Below are 19,433 nucleotides of genomic sequence, written 5' to 3'. Positions count from 1 at the left end.
ATGTACATATTACGTATATCATGAACAAATAAATCTATCTTTTCTCGCATCACATTGGAATCGTGCATGAAACAATGACGTTTACAGTTGCACTGCAAATAGCTCACGCGATCGCTGAAAATTTATGGAAACTGCTACAACCAATATTTATCTAGACGTAAATTATTAACAATTGCGATGGAGATACAAGTGCATGATCGAATATATTGTTTCGTTTTAATTATTAGGACGAGTTAAATTGTTACGCATACTGTTACATTAACCGTAATTAAATTTGTTTCCATTGTATTAATATGAAGCTTGCAGAAAGAGTCACAGTGCAGAAAAATCTCGTCGGTTTCATTTAAGATTTCTATTTCAAGATTTATAAAATAAATTTTTATAAAATATATTTATAAAGTAGAAATAGAGAGAGGAGAGAGAGAGAAAAAAAGAGAGAGTTGTTAATTTTAATTTTATTTCTCATGCCAAAATAAAAACAGTTACTCCATTTATATATATATATATATGTATATATGTATGTATGTATATTTTTCTTCTCTTTTAAGATTATCTAAATTATGAATAAGCGGAAATTCGTAATTATTTATTTATTCATTGTACGGAACGCAAATATTATTTGTTATTTATTTATTTATTTATTTAGTACAGAGATCGATACATTTTGAAAATATTCGATACATATTAAAATATAATGAGATGTGAAGTATCATACAGTAGTAAATCATCAAAATAACATTGATCTCTATATGAGTATGATTCTCTCTCTGAACATTGTCGATAAAATAAGATTCAACAAGCTAGAATCTAATCTCTTTGTGTCAGTTTTATAAACTGTCAAATATAAAAGTAATACAATTATGGGATGAATATAATTTTATGTTTATATTATTATTTATATATAGTGCATATTCTTTTAATTATGTTACATCATTGAATACTGTCAATAAGTATATTATATATAAAAATTATAATTAAAAATTTTTGTTATTAAGCATAATATAATGAATGTATTAATATCGGGATTCAATATTTTAAATGAAACAAAATTGATATAATAAAATTAAATTTTTAGAAAACTAAAATTTATTTAAAAAGAAAAGATTAATTTGTATAGAAATCAGAAAATTAATTTGTAGCAGATTAAATATCTCTCTTTAAATTTTTATTAAACCGCGATCCAGTGGATTTTAAGATAATTATAAATTAAATTATTCAACAAGAAAAGAATTATAAAAATTATAAATTATAAAAAATCTTTGGAACTTCTTTCTAATAAAGTAATTTATATATACAACTGATATAATAATATTCTACATTAAATCTTACTGTGATATAACAGTAGCAAAAAAAGAAAGATTACTTTTTGCAGAAAATATTGATGATAACAGCATCGCATATAAAGATAATCGTTTATTCAATTTTGCCGATAAATAAAGCTTACATTGTTTCCCTGCATCAATATATTTTAATTGAAATTTTAATCGTATTCTCATATAATCACATTTCTAATTGCTTATGAAAGCGATATACAATATATTCCGACAAGGGACCATACGCTATAATCAGTCGCGTCTAATAATTACGTGAATGAATTATTTTCAATGCTTTGATTTCATATACATCGCGACACAGCCAAATAGAACAAATCATAATCTTATCAGATGAAGTAAAAATAATATTTATTCTTTACAATGGTGAACAATTCACAAATAACCTTATACTTTTTTATTTTCATCTAGAAATTTGGCAACCAATTTGAAATTTTTATCAAAAATTTTACATAATTTATATATATAATATATATATATATACATGTATTTCTTTATGCATAATTAACTACATTTAGCTTTATCTAATATTGCAAGATGATCATGATGAAATATAACAGAGCCCGACTGAAACATCATAAATTACGCAAACTTCTGGAATAGAATATTGTGACAAATAAATTGATAAGACGCTAGTTCTAACAAAATAAGAAATAGTTACACATTAGCTAAATTTATTTTCTTCATAGCGGAAAATTTATTATTATTTGTTCAGCGAAACTGTTTTCCAGTAAAAAAACTTGATAAATAATTCACTATTTTTCTTTCAATATTTATAGTCGGCTTTTTTCAATCTTGCTACAAATTATGAATGATTAATTCAAAAGAGAGAGAGAGAGAGAGAGAGAGAGAGAGAGAGAGAGAGAGAGAAAGTGGTATATATAAAAAAGTACAATATATTAATATTTAAGAAATAAAAGTTTATTTCTTTATCATATATAATTGCACATTACGATAACAATATTTGAATCAATTTAGTTTTAAACATATTTCGATGAAAATTAATTACTATATATACATATTTTGCTTCTACATTATTATTAATTTATTCTGACTCTCTTAACAAAAGAGATTTATATATACGATATTTATACGTGGTAATCATATTTCTAAACGATAATATCGTCAATGTACAATTACATTTCCAAAAGTAATTTATATCAAAATGAATTTACTCTCGCTCTTACTAATTACTGTTATCATTATCACATAATGTTTAATATTTGCAGAACATTTTTTAAAATTCTATGCCATGCCCTGTTAAAAATAAAAAAATTGCATCATGTAAAAAATATATGAGCATTACATTTTAGCAATTCTAATAATAAATGATATTTGTATGACAGTATTACAAAATCGCTACATATGCTAAACATGCACGTCTATCAAATCTTATCAAGTTAACTGCGATAACGAATTTTTATGCTGAGATATTTTTCTGTTTTTCTTTCTGTCTTCCAGTTATAAAAGAAAGAGATAAAAAAAAACATTTGATAGACAAGAATTTTGTCATTTCCCAAAGGACAATCCCGTTCAAAAAATACATAATCAAAGCAGAAAAATGAGAATTATTTGTACTGAAACGCTTTTATTTCTCCTGAAATGCATTGCGCCCAATTGCAATTATATTATGCCCCGCTATTATGTCATTACAATTTTATTATATTGAAATAATAACGATATAAATAATATAAGTAAATAGAAATCGTACAATTCTACACGTTTTGTACTTTAAATATAATTAATTACGAAAAAAAAAAAATACAAAATTAAATTTATATATAGCATAATTTAAACATATTCGATTTCGCTGCATAAACTTTGCAATGCATTTTGCATCTCGCGTGTACCTATATGTATCTTTTTTTCGTCAAAATACATTTTATTACATTAGCTTATCAGAAACCTGAAAGCAAAGAGAACATCATCGGTTGACGCAATATCTCGTCTCCTTGCGATCGTAATAAATGACTGAGAATATCAAAAATAAATGATAAAATTTATTATATATACAAATGTATACTCTTAGTATATTAAAGTCGTAATTAAATGAGGGCAATCATTTTAAGGAAAGTTGATATATTAAGCTAGTAAAAATATATTAACAACATAAAAGTATAAATAGATATTCGCACAATCAGTATTAAAGAATATGACAGTTCTTATCTCACGTTTATATTAACTTATATTACCATCTTTACATATTATGTGAATAAATCTTGGAACCAGAGGATTTGAAATTTAAAAAGGAAAAGCGCTAATATCATAAGAAATTGATATCAATCGTAATATCTTTCTTAACGTCAATCGTGAATGCGAAACGTGCGTCATGTTAGCGCATGATGCAACATCGCGTTCTACTTCCTTTCTACTCGAAAAACTGGAGAAGAACTGGAAAAACAAGTATTCACAAAAAAAAAAACAAGTAAGACAACTAATTGAATCGCGATATTTTTTTATTCAAAATTACTTTGAACAGACTGAAGGAGATCGGCAATCGAGCGGGCGTTTTCCCTTTCGCATTTCTTGTTTGGTGTTTTTTAATTGTGGTCGACTGACAATCTCTCAATAACCAGGAACTAATTACAGTAATATTTAACGTACGGCTGGAGAAAAATAATCGTTTTGCCGAGAATTTTATCTGTTGTAACAGATATGACGAAATCTACCACGTTATTTCTCTCTCGTCACATTAAAACTGTAGCACTTGGTCAGCATGTTTCCTTTTGTTTTTGTTTTTTTTTCTATATTTAATTGCGCCAGTTTCGCTGATTATATGAGCAACAAGAGCAACAAGCTACAAGATTACTATCCGAATACGAATAAAATCACAAAGAGAGAGAGAGAGAAAGAGTGCAAGTAAATTTAATATTTTAATAATAAATTTCAACACACACACATGATTCGTCGCGTAAAATCTATGCTACCTTTCATCTATGTTACGTATCGGATAAAATGTATTAATGAAACATGAAATCAGCATGAGAATGGAAAAAAATTTAGAATTACAATATTGACATGATCTTTTTTTGAGCTCTTAAATTAATTATTTGATAATATTCAAACTTTCCAGATATTCTTCGAACGCTAGATAGTTTTGTGTGCTGTATGCATGTTTCCAGTGCACTATACGAAATCATACTTTTTTTTTTTTTAATTTTAATAAAATTTATACACAAAACAGTTATAGTAAAACTTCATCTTTATATTTGTATGCTAAATAATATAATTTCTTTTAGTCTATTAAAAATATTAAGTGAACCTTTTTGATTTAATAATATTCAAAGTTGCAAGATTTATATCTTTCAAATTCCTATTGCGCCATAAATCCTAAAATTATATTTACAAATATATATGATACGTGCGTATCTCCTTATCGTATTAAGTCACGATGACCCCAAAAATTTGCCGCAAAACTTACACATTTATTAATAAATGTTTAACCATGTGCCGACTCTCGTGGATGCCCCGCAGGTCAGTGCTGATTATAAACTTCGCTGCGATTTCATCAGAAGAAGGGGATACGTCGCACGCCGCAACTCGCCAAGAAGAAATACTTCCCATATGTAAGCTTTTAGTTAGCGTGGGGAGACCGGGTAAACACAAGAGTGCAATACTTGGACTTGCTTTCATCTCGACAGTCTTAATCCAGCCTTTAGCCGAACTAGTTGACGAAAAATCGTCTTTATCTCCAGTGTTACATCGTGCGCCGTTCCTAAACTCTGATCAGATCGAGAAGAGAGAAGACAATATCGCTAGCAAAATATTTATATATTTTGTATATTATAATTTTTATATATATTTTTACATCGACGAGTGAAAATCAGGAAACGCGTAAAGATAATCTCGGGAAAGTTTTAATTAAATAATTATTTATTAATTAGTTGCTGATAAAATTATCACACGATATATAAATTCGTTTACTCATTTCAATATTTATATCTTGAAAGTTATTTTATTACTTTACTAAATCTTTTCTCGAAGAAGAAAACGTAAAGCGTATGTAATATTACCGTCTGCGTTCTTATAAAAGTATATTTTTACTTTGTATATATACAGGGTGTCCCACGTGACTCGAGATCAAGAGTGCGTTGTTGAAGATTTAGAGTTGAAATTGTTTAATAAACATATGTCCGCAAATGCATCCTAACAGAACTACAACCATTGAAAGTTGATGTGTGAAAAGCAAGACTTGTATTGAATCTGCAGGAGATAATTTTGAACAGAATTTCTAATAAACAAGTTAAATATTAAATGTCTTTTTTCTTTCCTTTTTCAAATATTCACATCAACAATTCAATTGTTGTAATTCTGTTAGGAAGCATTTACGGGCATATTAAACAATTTCAATTCTAAATGACTTCAATAACGCACCCTTAATGTATGGACCTCAAGTCAGCATGGGACATCTTGTATGTACTTCGAGATTTATTTATTTAATTTTTCTTGCTGAATATTAATCGAGAGTGTTTTAGAGTACAAATAATATCAATTCTTTAGATTGAAAGAGAATAAAAGGAAACAATGCCGAGTAGTAAGACGAGAATCGCTATTATCGGTGGTGGAGTGGCCGGTTTGGTGGTAGCACGTCATATGGTGTCCAGATTAGATATTTACAGTCTAACGCTGTTTGAACAAACCGACCATGTCGGTGGTACGTGGGTGTACACTGACGAAACGCATCTCGATAAGCACGGACTTTTGATTCACAGCAGCATGTATAAGAATCTTAGGTTCGTACAAATTATAGATAACATATTAATCGAATAAATAGGAAACACGTATCTCATCTCGGAAACATTCCTAGCATCGTTATTTTTTAATAACAAAAAATTAATTGAATCTTTTTTATACACAATGTAGATATAGATTATCGTGCATGCGAGTAAAAGGACATAACTCCAGAAAATTGGATTAAAATAAATATTAAATAAATTTTTAATTAACTTTACATTAGATTTTAGTAATTTTTTGTGAACGTGTTTTAGATTTAATTAAAATGTAAAAAATTAATGTAATATATTAATTGAAGAGAGGGGATATAACGATTATACATAATTATTATGAAGAAATGAGCAGAATTGCATCAGTAGCACGCGCGAAAGAGACGGGACTTAGCGACTTTGTGAAATGTGATTGTTTAGTGACAGAGTTGCATCATTAGATCATTATATTATATTAGCTTGCACTTATCAAAAGCTTGGACTTATCAAAAAGATTTGCATAATTTTCGTATGCGGATAGATAATTGAAACGCTATAAATCGATTTCATGTGTGTAGATTCTATATCTTACAATTAGTGTATGTACAATATATTTCGATAAGTAAAATGGCATTATTTAAATGATATCGGATTCTACTCGGTTCCTCCTTCTTTCACCGATACTCGATAAGACAATAAAAAGTTTCGGAAATAAACATATATAAACGACATACGCGTAAACTCCCACACGCATATACATGCATAATACCCAGTCTAATATATATAAATGCGATGACTTTATCGATAAGCGATACATTTTGTGACACATTAATATATTAACGATATGATCGTTTCTTGGCAATCAATTCCGGAAAGAAAACGAATGCGTCGATGATGACACAATAATTTAGATATCGAATCAATCAACAAAGGTGCAGGCATCGATGAGCTAATGGTTTATCGTCGGTGGTGCAGATCAGAAATTAGATCAGAAGACAACTTATGTACTCTAAAACTTATATAGAGATAAAAAAATGTTTACATATGAAATCGATCATATTGTTACACTTATTAATTTAATCCTCTACATATCTGTTAATTTTTTGTACAGCATTATTTTCTCATATATCTTTTTCTATTCTCCTATTGGCTACAATTTGATACAATTAGAAACAATATATTAACCTACAGTTTCTCTAATAATTAACTTTATTTTATTATTAGCACTAAAAAATTTATTTTATTATATTAAAAACTTGCCAAATAAGGCAAAATAAAAGCAAGAAAAATCGAAAATATTTTTCTAAATGTATGAGCGCATATCGTTCTGAAACATTTTAAACGTATATATTTTTTCATTATCTTATAAATAAAATATAATTTAATTATACAAGATGCGCAAAGAGAAAGTCATCCTATCTCATTTGTATTCTATCTCTATCAAGTATAAAGTTTAAAGTAGTTTAAAGTTTATTTCAAGTTAAATACACATATACATGTACATAACTTATAACTTTCTTTATCGCATCTCGGGTCGTCGTATCTTTTGAACCTTATATTAATAAAAATTGCGCGCGTGATCACCTCAATATAAGAGGAATCGTCTAAGAAAGTACGATGTTCTGATTTCTCTTACAGAACAAATATACCGAAGGAAATAATGCAGATACCTGATTTTCCCTTTCAAAATCGAGGGGATCCATCTTTTGCTCATCATAGTTTAATAAGGGAATATCTTTTGGACTATACAAAACAGTTCAATCTCTATCCTTACATTAAAGTGAGTTTTTGAATTATATAGACTGTGCAACTCAAAAAAATCGAAATAACTTATCTCTTATCTATTTGTTCTATTTAAATATATGACAGTAAAAAGAAGCATAATAAAAGTATTTCTTCGTCAGTTTGAAGAGCAAAATTTTTTGCATTATTTATTATTTCTGATTTTTGATTTTTCTTTTTCAGTTGAATACCCTGGTGAAAAACGTGGAGCCGGAAATTTTGAAAAACGGCCAGACGTTGTGGACGGTGACATATGAGGATTTGGAATCCAAAATAGAGACCACGAAAACTTTTGATGCCGTGGTGTTGTGCAACGGTCATTACACTGTCGGTCATGTTCCGCATACTCCAGGTATCGATAGTTTCCACGGTGAATGCATTCACAGTCATCAATACAGAATGCCGGAGGTATATACTGGCAAAAAGGTTTGCATACTTGGCGCGTCCTGGTCCGGTATCGATATCGCAATAGAAGTCTCGCAATACGCTGACAAAGTACGTACTCTTCCTATCATTAATTATCTTCGCCAGAAAAACTCTTTTTTTTTATTTCTAATAGTTGGACTTAATATTGGGTATATATATATATATAATCGATTTATAAAGTTATTAAAAGTTATAAAATCTTATTGTATAGACATAGCAATGACATATACAGAATAATACCCATGATTTAACATAATCTTTCTGTTATTAATTTAGGTGTATTTAAGTCATAATTTGACGGAACATTTTGAGTCAAAGATATCGAGCAACATCGAGCAAAGACCCAACATCGAATCCATCCAAGGAAACGTCTTCATTTTCCGCGATGGTTCCTCGGCGGAAGTGGACAGTTTCATATATTGCACTGGTAACGACTCGGTATATTCAGAATATTTAATGAAACTTGATTTTTATTATTTATTTTTGTCAGGTTACAAGTTCACGTATCCCTTTATGTCAACTAAAGTTGAGATACGTACGGATGATAACCATGTGGAACCCATCTACAAACATCTGGTGCATATGGATTACACGAGTCTATTCTTCATGGGTTTACCAGCGATCGTGGTACCGTTCCCGATGTTTCACATTCAAGCACAATACATTCTCGGAGTTCTCGAAGGCCGCATTCAATTGCCATCGCCGCAAAGAATGCGCGAGGAATACGAGATCGAGAAGAAGTCCCTATTAGAGCAAGGCATTCAGGTAAGATTCGCGATTAATTTCTCCAGTGTCTAAATCAGTCAGCGATAAAAAGAAAGTTGCAGCTTAAGAAATGGTAGAATAGCGAAAAGTTATTCTTTTTTAAAAAAGAAACATAATATAATATACATACATGTGATATACTAGCGCATAAATTTATCTAAAAAAAAATGATGTTACATTACAATAATTACTTTCTTCATCGTTAGCTGAGACATATCAATAAACTCAAAGACAGGCAATGGGCTTACTATGACGAGATCGCGGCCGCTGCCAATGTGCCGAGTTTTCCACCGGTGATCAGGAAAATCTTCGATCACGTTAGCGATATGCGTGACATAAACTTCACTACTTACAAAAATTATCAATATTGCATCATCGATAATGAGAACTTCAGCGTGTCTTATTGTAAACCTTGTTAGGGTCTACGTAAAAAGAAAAAAAGGAAAATGAATGTAATCTTATCGCAAAACGGTCGCACGGGGTTCAAAAGCCGGGCCCGACGAACTGTTTGTGTCTCCCACAACTCTCAGTTGCAACACTATTTCGCTACGAGTCTGTAAACATCTTTACGTTTCGAAAACAAATATTGTTCCAATGAGAACAATTTGTGAATTGTTATAACAATGCGAATTAGACAAAAGAAGCGAACCAATTTATTGCATGGTGGTGCATTAATGTTTATCACTGATTATGATGTGCTCTTACGCAAGAACAACTCGCAATATAATTTATTATATGCTAAACGAGTGCTACGAGAAGATAAACAGAAACACAAGGTTATCGCTATTCTTACAATATATGACGAAAATGTAACATATATATATATATATATATATATATATATATATATATGTATATTTTGACATTAATGACATCATTTGTAATAAAATTATTTGACATTATTTGTAATAAAAGAGCAAGAATTCTATCTATATCTATGTTATTTTTACGCTGCATCAGAAGTTATAGGAAAAAATGGATCGTTTTTCTTATTCTTATTTTTAGCTGATCCAATCAACGCGTTTTTTTGCGTTATATTTGACAATTAAAACACATTTTACAATTAATTTAAATACACAAGACTTTAAACACAAGTAAAAGTAAAACATAAGACAAACATATATAGAAAAAAAACAAAGTCATCAATTCTTATTTCTCTCTTATTTATATATAAATCAATTTGATATGAGCACAGATTTTTAATCCATATCTCTTTTGAAAAATGAGTTTAAATATGAAAGAGAATAATTGGTAAGTATGGAAGGACTATATATAAATAAATACATTTATAAATATATATTTCGGAAGTACATAACTCTTGAAGATTACAGTTATATTCTAATTGTTTTTTTTCTTTGTCATACAAGATATAAAAATGAAAAAAATTGCTATTATCCTGTTCTTGTCTGATGATGAATGATAGATACAATGTCACATATATATACGTATCATTAATTTAATTATTTGATTGGAAATACTGTAGTGTGACTTATATCGCAGTACTTTAACTACAGTAGGATTACAATTCGTCGTGCGATTTTTGAAGATGATATATTACGAAATCGTACAGATCATCGAGATTACGCGAGCCATTGTACTCGAAGACTTTACGTCCGTCTCGATACAAAAACAATGCCGGAAAACCTTCCACTTCTTGTTCGTTGCACAATTGTTTGCTTCCGTCGAGCGTGCAATCGACCTTAGCGATATTTACGTTATTGTTAGTGAAAAACTTCTTACCCAACTCCTCCCATGTGGGTGCCAAGCGTTTGCAATGTCCGCACCAGGGTGCAAAGAACTTTACAAAGGAAAAACCTTTTTCAATACCATGCTGAAAACTATCGGCTGTCAAGCTTAATGTAGGATGCAAAGCACTATCATTGTCTTCCCTCTGTTGACTCGATTGGTCAGCACTCTTACTCAGCATCATCGACACGTAGGCCTTCAGTTCTTCGTGAGTGCGCTCACCTGTGTATTTATCTATCTGGAAATTTATATTTCGTTTTCTTTTTATATCAAAACACAATTCAACATCAAAATATTTTTGTGATATAATTCTCCTTTTTTTCAGAAGAAGAAAAAAAAAGGATAATTCAATCAGTAATACCTTTTTTCCATCTTCAATCCACAGCAATGTGGGATATCCTTTAATGTCAAATTGGCCACAAATACTACGATGCTGGGTGCAGTCTATCTTAGAGATACTAACAATATCATCATTACGAAGACTGTTAGCTAATTTATCCCATGTTGGTGCTAATTTTTGACAGTGTCCACACCAAGGTGCATAAAACTTAACAAAATGATGTCCAAAAGAAACATGTTTTTCAAATGTTTTTTCTGTTAATTCTAACAATCCATTCACTGCTTCTGGAGGAGATGGTGCAACATCTTCAATCTGGAAAATATTTGCTATAATATTAGCAATTTGATATAAAGAATAACATAAAATTCAATGTGTCATGCATAAAAGTACGCACTGTAAAGGAACTAGCTAGTTGTTCATTAATAAAGGCAAACAAAGAAGGTAAATCTCGAGTTCCTCTAAATTTGATGCCTTTGGTTTCTCCAGTTTTATAAAACTTCAGCCTGTATTTATAAATTACCAATGTATAATAATATGATTATAATATAATTTCAGGATTATTTAATGATTTAATATATATAGAGACACATATTATATATAAGACACTGATAATGTTCCTATGTGTCTTATATATAATATAAGACATTGAAATATTAAAATTATAAACTATGGTTGTATAATATATATAAGAAGCTAAAATTCCTTCATTTTAATAGAACTTTTTTTAATGGAAATTTCATTAACACAGATAGTAAAATAAAATAAATTAAATTACGTGGGATAGCCAGTAACATCTTGTTCACTACACAGAGTGATCTCAGTTGTACAATCAACTTTGGCAGTTCTTAGACTACTATCCTCTTCATTTAATATTTCTGCTAATTGCTCCCATATAGGACCAAGTCTTTGGCAATGTCCACACCTTTAAGAGAGAAAGAATTTCTTATCAATCATAATTAATATAGTACTCCAAATAGAGAAATTATTTCTTTCTTTCTCTTTTAATTTATATCATATAAATAATAATAATAATAATATATATATATGTGTGTGTGTGTGTGTGTGTGTGTGTGTGTGTGTGTGTGTGTGTGTGTGTGTGTGTGTATGTGTGTAATATGTATTTGTATATTTACCATGGTGCGTAAAACATAACAAAGTGATCCATTGTTTCAATCGCTGTAGAGAAATTCTCGCTAGTATACTGAAGAGTATGTACATCCTCATCGTGACCGTTACTAACTTGGCTCAACATAAATAGGAAAAGCAAGATCTGTCGTTTCGACGCGATAAAATCCGCAGAACTGATCGCCATCACGAGTGCTAAGTCTATTTACACAATAATCGATTCTTCTGCAAGCAATTCTCTCCTCACGAGGAACACAAAGGATTGCCGAATCATTCACCGACACATTCGGAACGAGTTTTAATCCCAAGGATGCGCCTATTTCACGTGCTGATCGAAATATTCTTAAAGGGATGTCTATATCACATAATATTATACCGAAAATAGGTGATATTTTAATATTGTATAATTCGAAAAATTTTTAATTTTTTTTTGCAGCCGCAAGCCCTGTTGCTCCGAGACTCGCGCGAACGGATCGAATCGCCGATTCCGCCCACTATATGATAAGACAGTGAAAGCAACTATAAAACTGGAACTACCCTCAATTCAGAATTGATCTCGTAATGTCACTAGCATGATGTAAGAAAATATATAAAAATAAAAATATATAAAAAATATAAAAATATATAAAATATATAAATATATTCTTACATCATGGTCACTAGTAGATCTTTTTTTCACTGAAATGTAAAAGAGAATTCACATGTCCGACATACGGCAGTTTGATATCCAATGGAAAATGTGGATTTTATAGGAACATTTTTGTTTCTAGAAAACAAACTCTCCTATTGGATATCAGACATCGGTAATTGAACCCAGTGTGAAACCTTCATATACGACGCAGGATTTTCTCTGCTTGCTTTTTTATTAAAAAAAAAATCAGTTTTTCTGACGATTTTGTAGTCTTATAATATTCAGTTGATATATTATGTTTATTCGATCTATTATTTTTGCGTACACTTATTTGGTCGAAAGTCGAAAAGGACAAATCTCTCGTAAGCTTACAAAAACAAACATCGTCATTTTTAATTTGAGTATAGGAAATCTGTCATATATCTATTTAACAGATCATTATTTTCTTAACGAGAGCATCAAGTAATTTCAACTGCATGCGCGCGCGCGCGTGTGTGTGTGTGTGTGATTTCATTATATTGTTACACATATGCTGATTTTGCGCGTTGATAAACACTTTGACATAAGAATGCGGTATCAGTTTATATATCTGATTGTGATTCGTTAATTTGTGAAAATATCAGAAAATATTGAAAGTATATGAAAGAAGTGAAAGAAAATTCGGAAATTGAAAGCAATATGAGAATATAGTTGGTCAAGTTTGTTTTTAGTGTAAAAGAAATAAGCCAGGAAGGTAAAGAAATTAATTCTCTCTTTAAAACACACACACACACACACACATATATATATATATATATATATATATATATATTTTTTTATAAGGATATTTTGAACAGAAATAAATATAAAACATGAAAATCAACTTTTCTTTTTAATTATAATAATGTTGAAAAAAGAAATAATTTTGTGGACGAATTAGGATTATAGAACTCGTTTACACTGTAAACAATAATAGTTTATGTAAAGAATATGCGCAATCTTTTTTTTTTTTACTTTTTTTATACATAATTTGTGTGAAAAATATTTATAAAATTTTAATTTTTTGTAAAAGGACAAAGATGACAGATAGAAAAAAATTAAAAATTTATACTTTCTTCCTTTCTCTCTCTCTCTCTCTCTCTCTCTCTCTCTCTCTCTCTCTAATAAAATGAATATATATATATGCTATTTTTCTTGCTTTTAATAAAAAAATAAATTTCTTTTTTAACCTCTTAAAACAAGTTAATGTAAAAAGAGCACAAATAATGTTTTTTTAATCAAAAATATTAAAAGTTTGTCATTTAATTTGTGTGTATGCATTTAAATATATATATTTTAGATTAAAATGAATATACGTGAGAATATTAAAAAGGCAACATCACTTGATTATGTAGATAATAATGCTACGTTCTTTCGACTGCCAGGACTAAGCCAAGCTGCAAAAGATCGAATGATGAATGATAGAAAAGTGAAGAAACCAAAAAACATACATGTTTGTACATATATTAATATGTAAAGCTAGATATATAAAAGAATACTTAATTTTATTTTACATTCACATTTTTTTATATAAAAAATATCTATTTTTACATACTCATTTGACTCTAGTTATTGGAAAACTCTGATAATGATAGCGAAGTTATTGATAATTTTATGAATAATAAAGTTAAACCTACTTTTGATAAACATGCTATTTCTGCTGCTATTAAAGAGGTAAGTTAATATTTTTATTTTTTTAAAAACGATTAAATTATTAGCCAAGAAATATCTAATATTTTGAATGGAAATAATAGGATTTTAAGGTAAAAAGAAGTTGACTTCTAGAATGCCAAAGAATATATAGTTAAAAAGAAATGTGTGTATTTTATATATTTTAACCAACTATATATCATTTAAGCATATATAAAAATTATATAATATAAGCAGTTAATATTGTACAGGTAAATGGTGGTCGTGATCTTTCAAACGAACATTGGGAAAAATTGTACACGAAATGTCTTGAGAATATAATCAATTCTGAGAAAGAAATATCTCAGAAGACTTCTGATCATAATAAAGTAACAGCATATTCTGGAAATCAATCTGAGGACTTAAATGATATATATATTAAACAGAAACATAAATTGTCTAGAAATGCTGCTATTATGAGTCTCCTAAGGAAAAAACAAATTTCGTTAGAAGACATAATTATTCCAAACGAAACTTCTACAAAAAAAAATGAATTGGAAGCTTTAGTAAGTATATAAATAAATATCTCTCTCTGTTATATAACATTGTTATATATTATAAGATAAATGTAAATAAAATATTTCTCATTTTACATCAGTGCAAAATGACCGATGGATGTAAAATGGACAATGGTGAATATAATGATGATGGTCATGTGGAATCGGTTCCTCTTTATGAAGATCCTGATATCTCTGTTCATCCTTTACAGATGGGAATAAATGAAAAAAAATTCAAAGATATAGATTTTACTGTATCACGTATTGGTAAGAAGAAAACAGAAACACCAAAAGAATATTTTCTTAAGGAAACTAGTGATGAGTATTTTAATTTTGTAAAAAAGGGAAACAATACGTTATAATAATTATATCGCGTTTATATTAAAACATATGTAATATAACGGCAATACTGTCATCTTCTTTTCATTCAATAATTCAATGAATGATTAGGACTGATAATAAGTTAGAATGTGTATATTTATACAGACTCATACCATTAGGATATAAGTATGCAAGATTGTGAAGCTGTGATATAGATAATCTCAGATATATTTATCAAAATAAAACAATATATATCAATAAAAATAGAAGTATTTTAAGAATGTAATATTAGTTTGATAATATAATAAGTATTATATAATTATTATATTATCAAGATCTTCAAGGAATATGTTACATTGCATTATAAGATACCGAGTAAATGTTTTACATACTATTCACAGATTATGTTATAAGAACTGCAAACTTTATTATATATATGTTATACACATGTTTTATAGTTTTAATGATATTCTAGTGCCTTTTGGAGATATAACAAAATTATAAAGATGGGACTTAGTAAAAGATTCTAATGTTTCCTTTTATGACAATAAATATTAAAGCCATATATTATTTCTAAAGAAAATGTTCATACATACTTCCAGAAAAGGATATAACATAGCAATTTTTTCACAAGTCATTATATTGCTATACATGGTATGAGATGATACTGTATATACTTATTGTTAACAAGAAATAGTTACTGTAATTTTTCTAAATAAATCTATATAAATATATAAAAGCACATTTGTTGGGTTCATATTGACGCTGTATTGTGACAAGTTCTATTATATTATTATAGCTTTGCCATCAGTAATAAGTTTCTTGAACACTTGTTCTATATTTTTAATGATTTCAGAAGTTGTAAAAGACGATTATTTCTGATATATATATTAAATATATTAAAATATTTTTATATTTTTATAAAAAAATATAAACTTTAGACTATGCTAATATTACTACAAAAAGTAAGCGACACTTTACTTTATACAAAAAGATATGTAAAAGTAGCTGTCTTAAATTATTATATAACATTATTTTTAATCATATCATTTGTAATAAATAGCAATATTAGTATCAAACCATCAATAATATTATATTTAAATATAAATTTGACTATATACATACAAATAATGACAAATTGTCACCTAAAATTCTATTATAGAAAGAGAGAGAGAGAGAGAGTATTTCTATTCAATACATCTTCTAACATAATAGTTATGACATGTCATTGAACAAAAGTAACATTCAAATTTAAAAGGTTGATTTAATGAATTTTTTATATGAATACTAAATTTAGATGAATAAAAGTGCGTAAAAATTTTTGAATAACAATCAAAACAGGCATTTTTACAGGAAAAACAATATTTTGCTTCGTCTAAATATTGGACTAATGTATATGGTATTAAACTTGCATCATAAGTTATCCTGAAAAAATATAAAAATTATTATTCAATTATTATATATTTCAAGAATCCAATTATGCACATATATAACAAATAGAAAAAAGTAAAAACAATGAAAACCTGGATTTTAACACATTTCTAGCTGAAGATTCAACAAGACTTGGCAGTCCTATGAAAATGCTCTTATCAAATACAATATTATGATTTACAATCATTGAAAATAAATTATCTGAAATATCTAAAGAGCATAATCGCAAATGTTGGATTGTTCCTGGTAAGAACATTAAATTGTTTTTTGCTACATCCAACAATTGCAATTTATTCAAAGTTCCAATATTTTGTGGTAATTGTCTTAACATATTGTCACGAATTTTCAACTCTCTTAAAGCTTTCAGCCATCCAATTTGTGCTGGTAATTCAGTTAACTATAAATAATAAATTATTAATAATAGTAATGAAAAATAAATCTTTCATAAATATAAAATTAGTTTTATCAATTAATCTTATGATAATATAATAATACAACTTACTAAATTATTACTAATATTTAGAAAATCTAAATTGCTTCTAAGTGCAGTTTGCTCTAGCCATGCCCATTTAGATCGAACTGATTTTCCAAGGTTATTACATGACAGATTAAGAGCTTGAAGATGAGGCAAAGTACCCAACTCCTTTGGTAAAAAAGAAATTTTATTATTTGATAAATCTAAAAATTTTAAACTCTGCAATGTCAGAATTTGTCGATCAAAAGATTTTCTATCCAATCCACTCAAAACAAGTTGTTCTGTCATTCGTGGGAATCCTTGTAAAATTGGATATTCAGATTTTTTCTTTACTACAACTTTTTGCAATGAGTAGAATTCACTTGAATTAAAAGTTGTATTAGATTTAAGAATATATTTATCTATATCTTTGCAATGCCCGTCTGTTATATGTTTCAGTATATTAAGAAAGCTTTTCAACTGAATAGCATCACTCTGAATGATTAGATCATGACAGGGTTCTATCAAACTTATTGTAGCTTTACCATCGGTAATAAATTTCTTGAATACTTTTCTTATGTTGTTAGTAATCTGAAAAAATTGTAAAAAGATATTGTTTTATCTATCATATATGTTTTCAAGAATAAAGAGAACTGTACAGTTCTGAGATTATGCAAAAAATTATAAAATATTTCTGCTAATTTATCTCATATAATTTTGAGAGAAATCTAATAGATGATGTATGATTAAATAAAGAATCTCTGTGTCACATATTACCTTATACTTAGTCCCTTGCTTGTTCAATCGTGTCCACAAATAGAAGCATACATTACTATCTTTGACTGAATCCTTAGCATATGCTAATATAGAACGTTGCGATTTTCTATTCAACGACAATGTTCTATCGTGAATTTCGATTTTACAATGTAACTTCATTGTTTATTGTTTATATTGTTTTATGTGAATATATCAAGTCAAATTGAATTGATTGATAACAGTATCTTGTTGGTGTGACTGTGTCAATATCAATATTAAATTAAGTTGAATAATTATTTCACGAGATTATAATATCACCCACACATACACACATACAATAACACAAATAATAATACAGTATCACGTTTATTAAGCCATTTTTTTAAGAATTTAATTGTTTATTCAAAATTTATAAATTGTTAATAGCTGCGTGAAAAATTCCATGTTGAGCTATATATAATATATTTAATACATTTCAAATATCACTGAACACACAAATAGTAAAATAAAAATAGAAAATTTATATATATGCATTGTAAAATTTATGAGTGGTTACACACAAACAAGAAAACAGTTACGCACGTAATCGATTGTATGCAAGTTGTGAAGTGTGCACGTTTCCGAATGCGCGCGAAAGAGTGTCATATATAGACTGCGTTCCGAAAACACGCTTACGCGCTGAAAGCGTGTTCTATCTTTGTTATTTATGGAAAGTTGAACAAAGATAAAGCATGCTCATAGCGCTAGAAGCGTGCTCCTGGAACGCCCTCATAATGGTACGCGGCCGGGTTTTTCGCGCATGCGCGGCGATATATATATATATACCAATGAAATAGCGGCTTATATTGGGTGCGTTCAGGAGACACAACCGTTGAATAGCAGTCGAACGTGATTGGTTCTTACTTCTAGAACCAACAGATCAACATCGAATATTGACAAGACGATGCTCAACAGTTGTGTTTCTTGAACGCGCCCAGATAATTGGTCGCAAAAATCTTGACGGGTTCGCAGACAATTAGAAGAGGTTAAACAAATAAAAGTCTTAATTGTTAGATAAGATTATGTAAATATATTGTTATAAATAATAATAATTATAATTTATATTTAAACAATATGGATTATCTTAACGTAGCAAAATAAACTAGTATAAAAGTTAAAGAAATAAAAAATTTTTAGAAAAGTTTTAGTGCACGCGGTACCGCTTTTTGCGTATGCTAGGTACTTTATCGATACCATGCTTGCCGCGCATGCGCGAAAAACCCAATCGCGTATTAACCTATCAACAGTCGCATGTAGTGGGAGATCTAGGCTGTGATCGAAAAGACGCTAGAAATGCTTCGAAGCGTTTGATTGACCAATCAGGGCAAAGAGAGTAAAGATTTCTTTATTCTAATTGGTTAACGCAATGCTTCGAAGCA

At 28.8% G+C, this 19,433-nt stretch overlaps 4 protein-coding genes across 10 annotated transcripts; 2 read left to right on the top strand and 2 right to left on the bottom strand.

Annotated features, from left to right (window-relative positions):
- The first annotated feature begins 4,903 nt into the window (after positions 1–4,903).
- Positions 4,904–9,900, top strand: LOC138941185 (uncharacterized). 4 transcript variants are annotated; one of them, XM_070310607.1, is made up of 7 exons: positions 4,904–5,109; positions 5,832–6,064; positions 7,673–7,814; positions 8,000–8,311; positions 8,519–8,669; positions 8,733–9,007; positions 9,214–9,900. In XM_070310607.1, the coding sequence occupies exons 2-7, from the start codon at positions 5,856–5,858 to the stop codon at positions 9,424–9,426; spliced, it is 1,302 nt and encodes a 433-aa protein (XP_070166708.1). In that variant the 5' UTR covers positions 4,904–5,109; positions 5,832–5,855; the 3' UTR covers positions 9,427–9,900. The 4 variants fall into 4 exon arrangements, with proteins under 4 accessions (XP_070166708.1, XP_070166707.1, XP_070166706.1 ...); XM_070310606.1 differs by having other exon boundaries at positions 4,904–5,363; XM_070310605.1 differs by having other exon boundaries at positions 4,904–5,330; positions 9,214–9,899.
- A 363-nt stretch (positions 9,901–10,263) lies between these two features.
- Prtp (thioredoxin domain-containing protein pretaporter) lies at positions 10,264–12,729 on the bottom strand. The gene is made up of 5 exons (XM_070310416.1): positions 12,227–12,729; positions 11,869–12,015; positions 11,488–11,596; positions 11,115–11,405; positions 10,264–10,991 (listed from the first exon to the last, which is right to left on the bottom strand). Exons 1-5 carry the CDS (start codon positions 12,403–12,405, stop codon positions 10,527–10,529), a joined length of 1,191 nt encoding a protein of 396 aa, XP_070166517.1. The 5' UTR covers positions 12,406–12,729; the 3' UTR covers positions 10,264–10,526.
- Positions 12,730–13,118: 389 nt separating this feature from the next.
- On the top strand, positions 13,119–16,055 carry LOC138941114 (uncharacterized). 4 transcript variants are annotated; one of them, XM_070310481.1, is made up of 5 exons: positions 13,119–13,211; positions 14,253–14,320; positions 14,437–14,541; positions 14,769–15,062; positions 15,155–16,055. In XM_070310481.1, exons 1-5 carry the CDS (start codon positions 13,145–13,147, stop codon positions 15,413–15,415), a joined length of 795 nt encoding a protein of 264 aa, XP_070166582.1. In that variant the 5' UTR covers positions 13,119–13,144; the 3' UTR covers positions 15,416–16,055. The 4 variants fall into 4 exon arrangements, with proteins under 4 accessions (XP_070166582.1, XP_070166581.1, XP_070166583.1 ...); XM_070310480.1 differs by having other exon boundaries at positions 13,135–13,211; positions 14,168–14,320; positions 15,155–16,053; XM_070310482.1 differs by lacking the exon at positions 13,119–13,211 and adding an exon at positions 13,218–13,582 and having other exon boundaries at positions 15,155–16,054.
- A 506-nt stretch (positions 16,056–16,561) lies between these two features.
- Lrr47 (Leucine-rich repeat 47) lies at positions 16,562–18,613 on the bottom strand. The gene is made up of 5 exons (XM_070310428.1): positions 18,598–18,613; positions 18,037–18,273; positions 17,308–17,850; positions 16,898–17,202; positions 16,562–16,799 (listed from the first exon to the last, which is right to left on the bottom strand). Exons 2-5 carry the CDS (start codon positions 18,193–18,195, stop codon positions 16,562–16,564), a joined length of 1,245 nt encoding a protein of 414 aa, XP_070166529.1. The 5' UTR covers positions 18,196–18,273; positions 18,598–18,613.
- Positions 18,614–19,433: the final 820 nt, after the last annotated feature.

This window comes from Polyergus mexicanus, unplaced genomic scaffold (genome assembly GCF_030449975.1).
Source record: "Polyergus mexicanus isolate NDT 795.1 unplaced genomic scaffold, iyPolMexi1.0 SCAF_18, whole genome shotgun sequence".
Taxonomy (NCBI): Eukaryota; Metazoa; Arthropoda; class Insecta; order Hymenoptera; family Formicidae; genus Polyergus; species Polyergus mexicanus.
The sequence above is the reverse complement of the archived record's forward strand: the minus strand, read 5'-3'. Positions and strand labels throughout refer to the sequence as shown.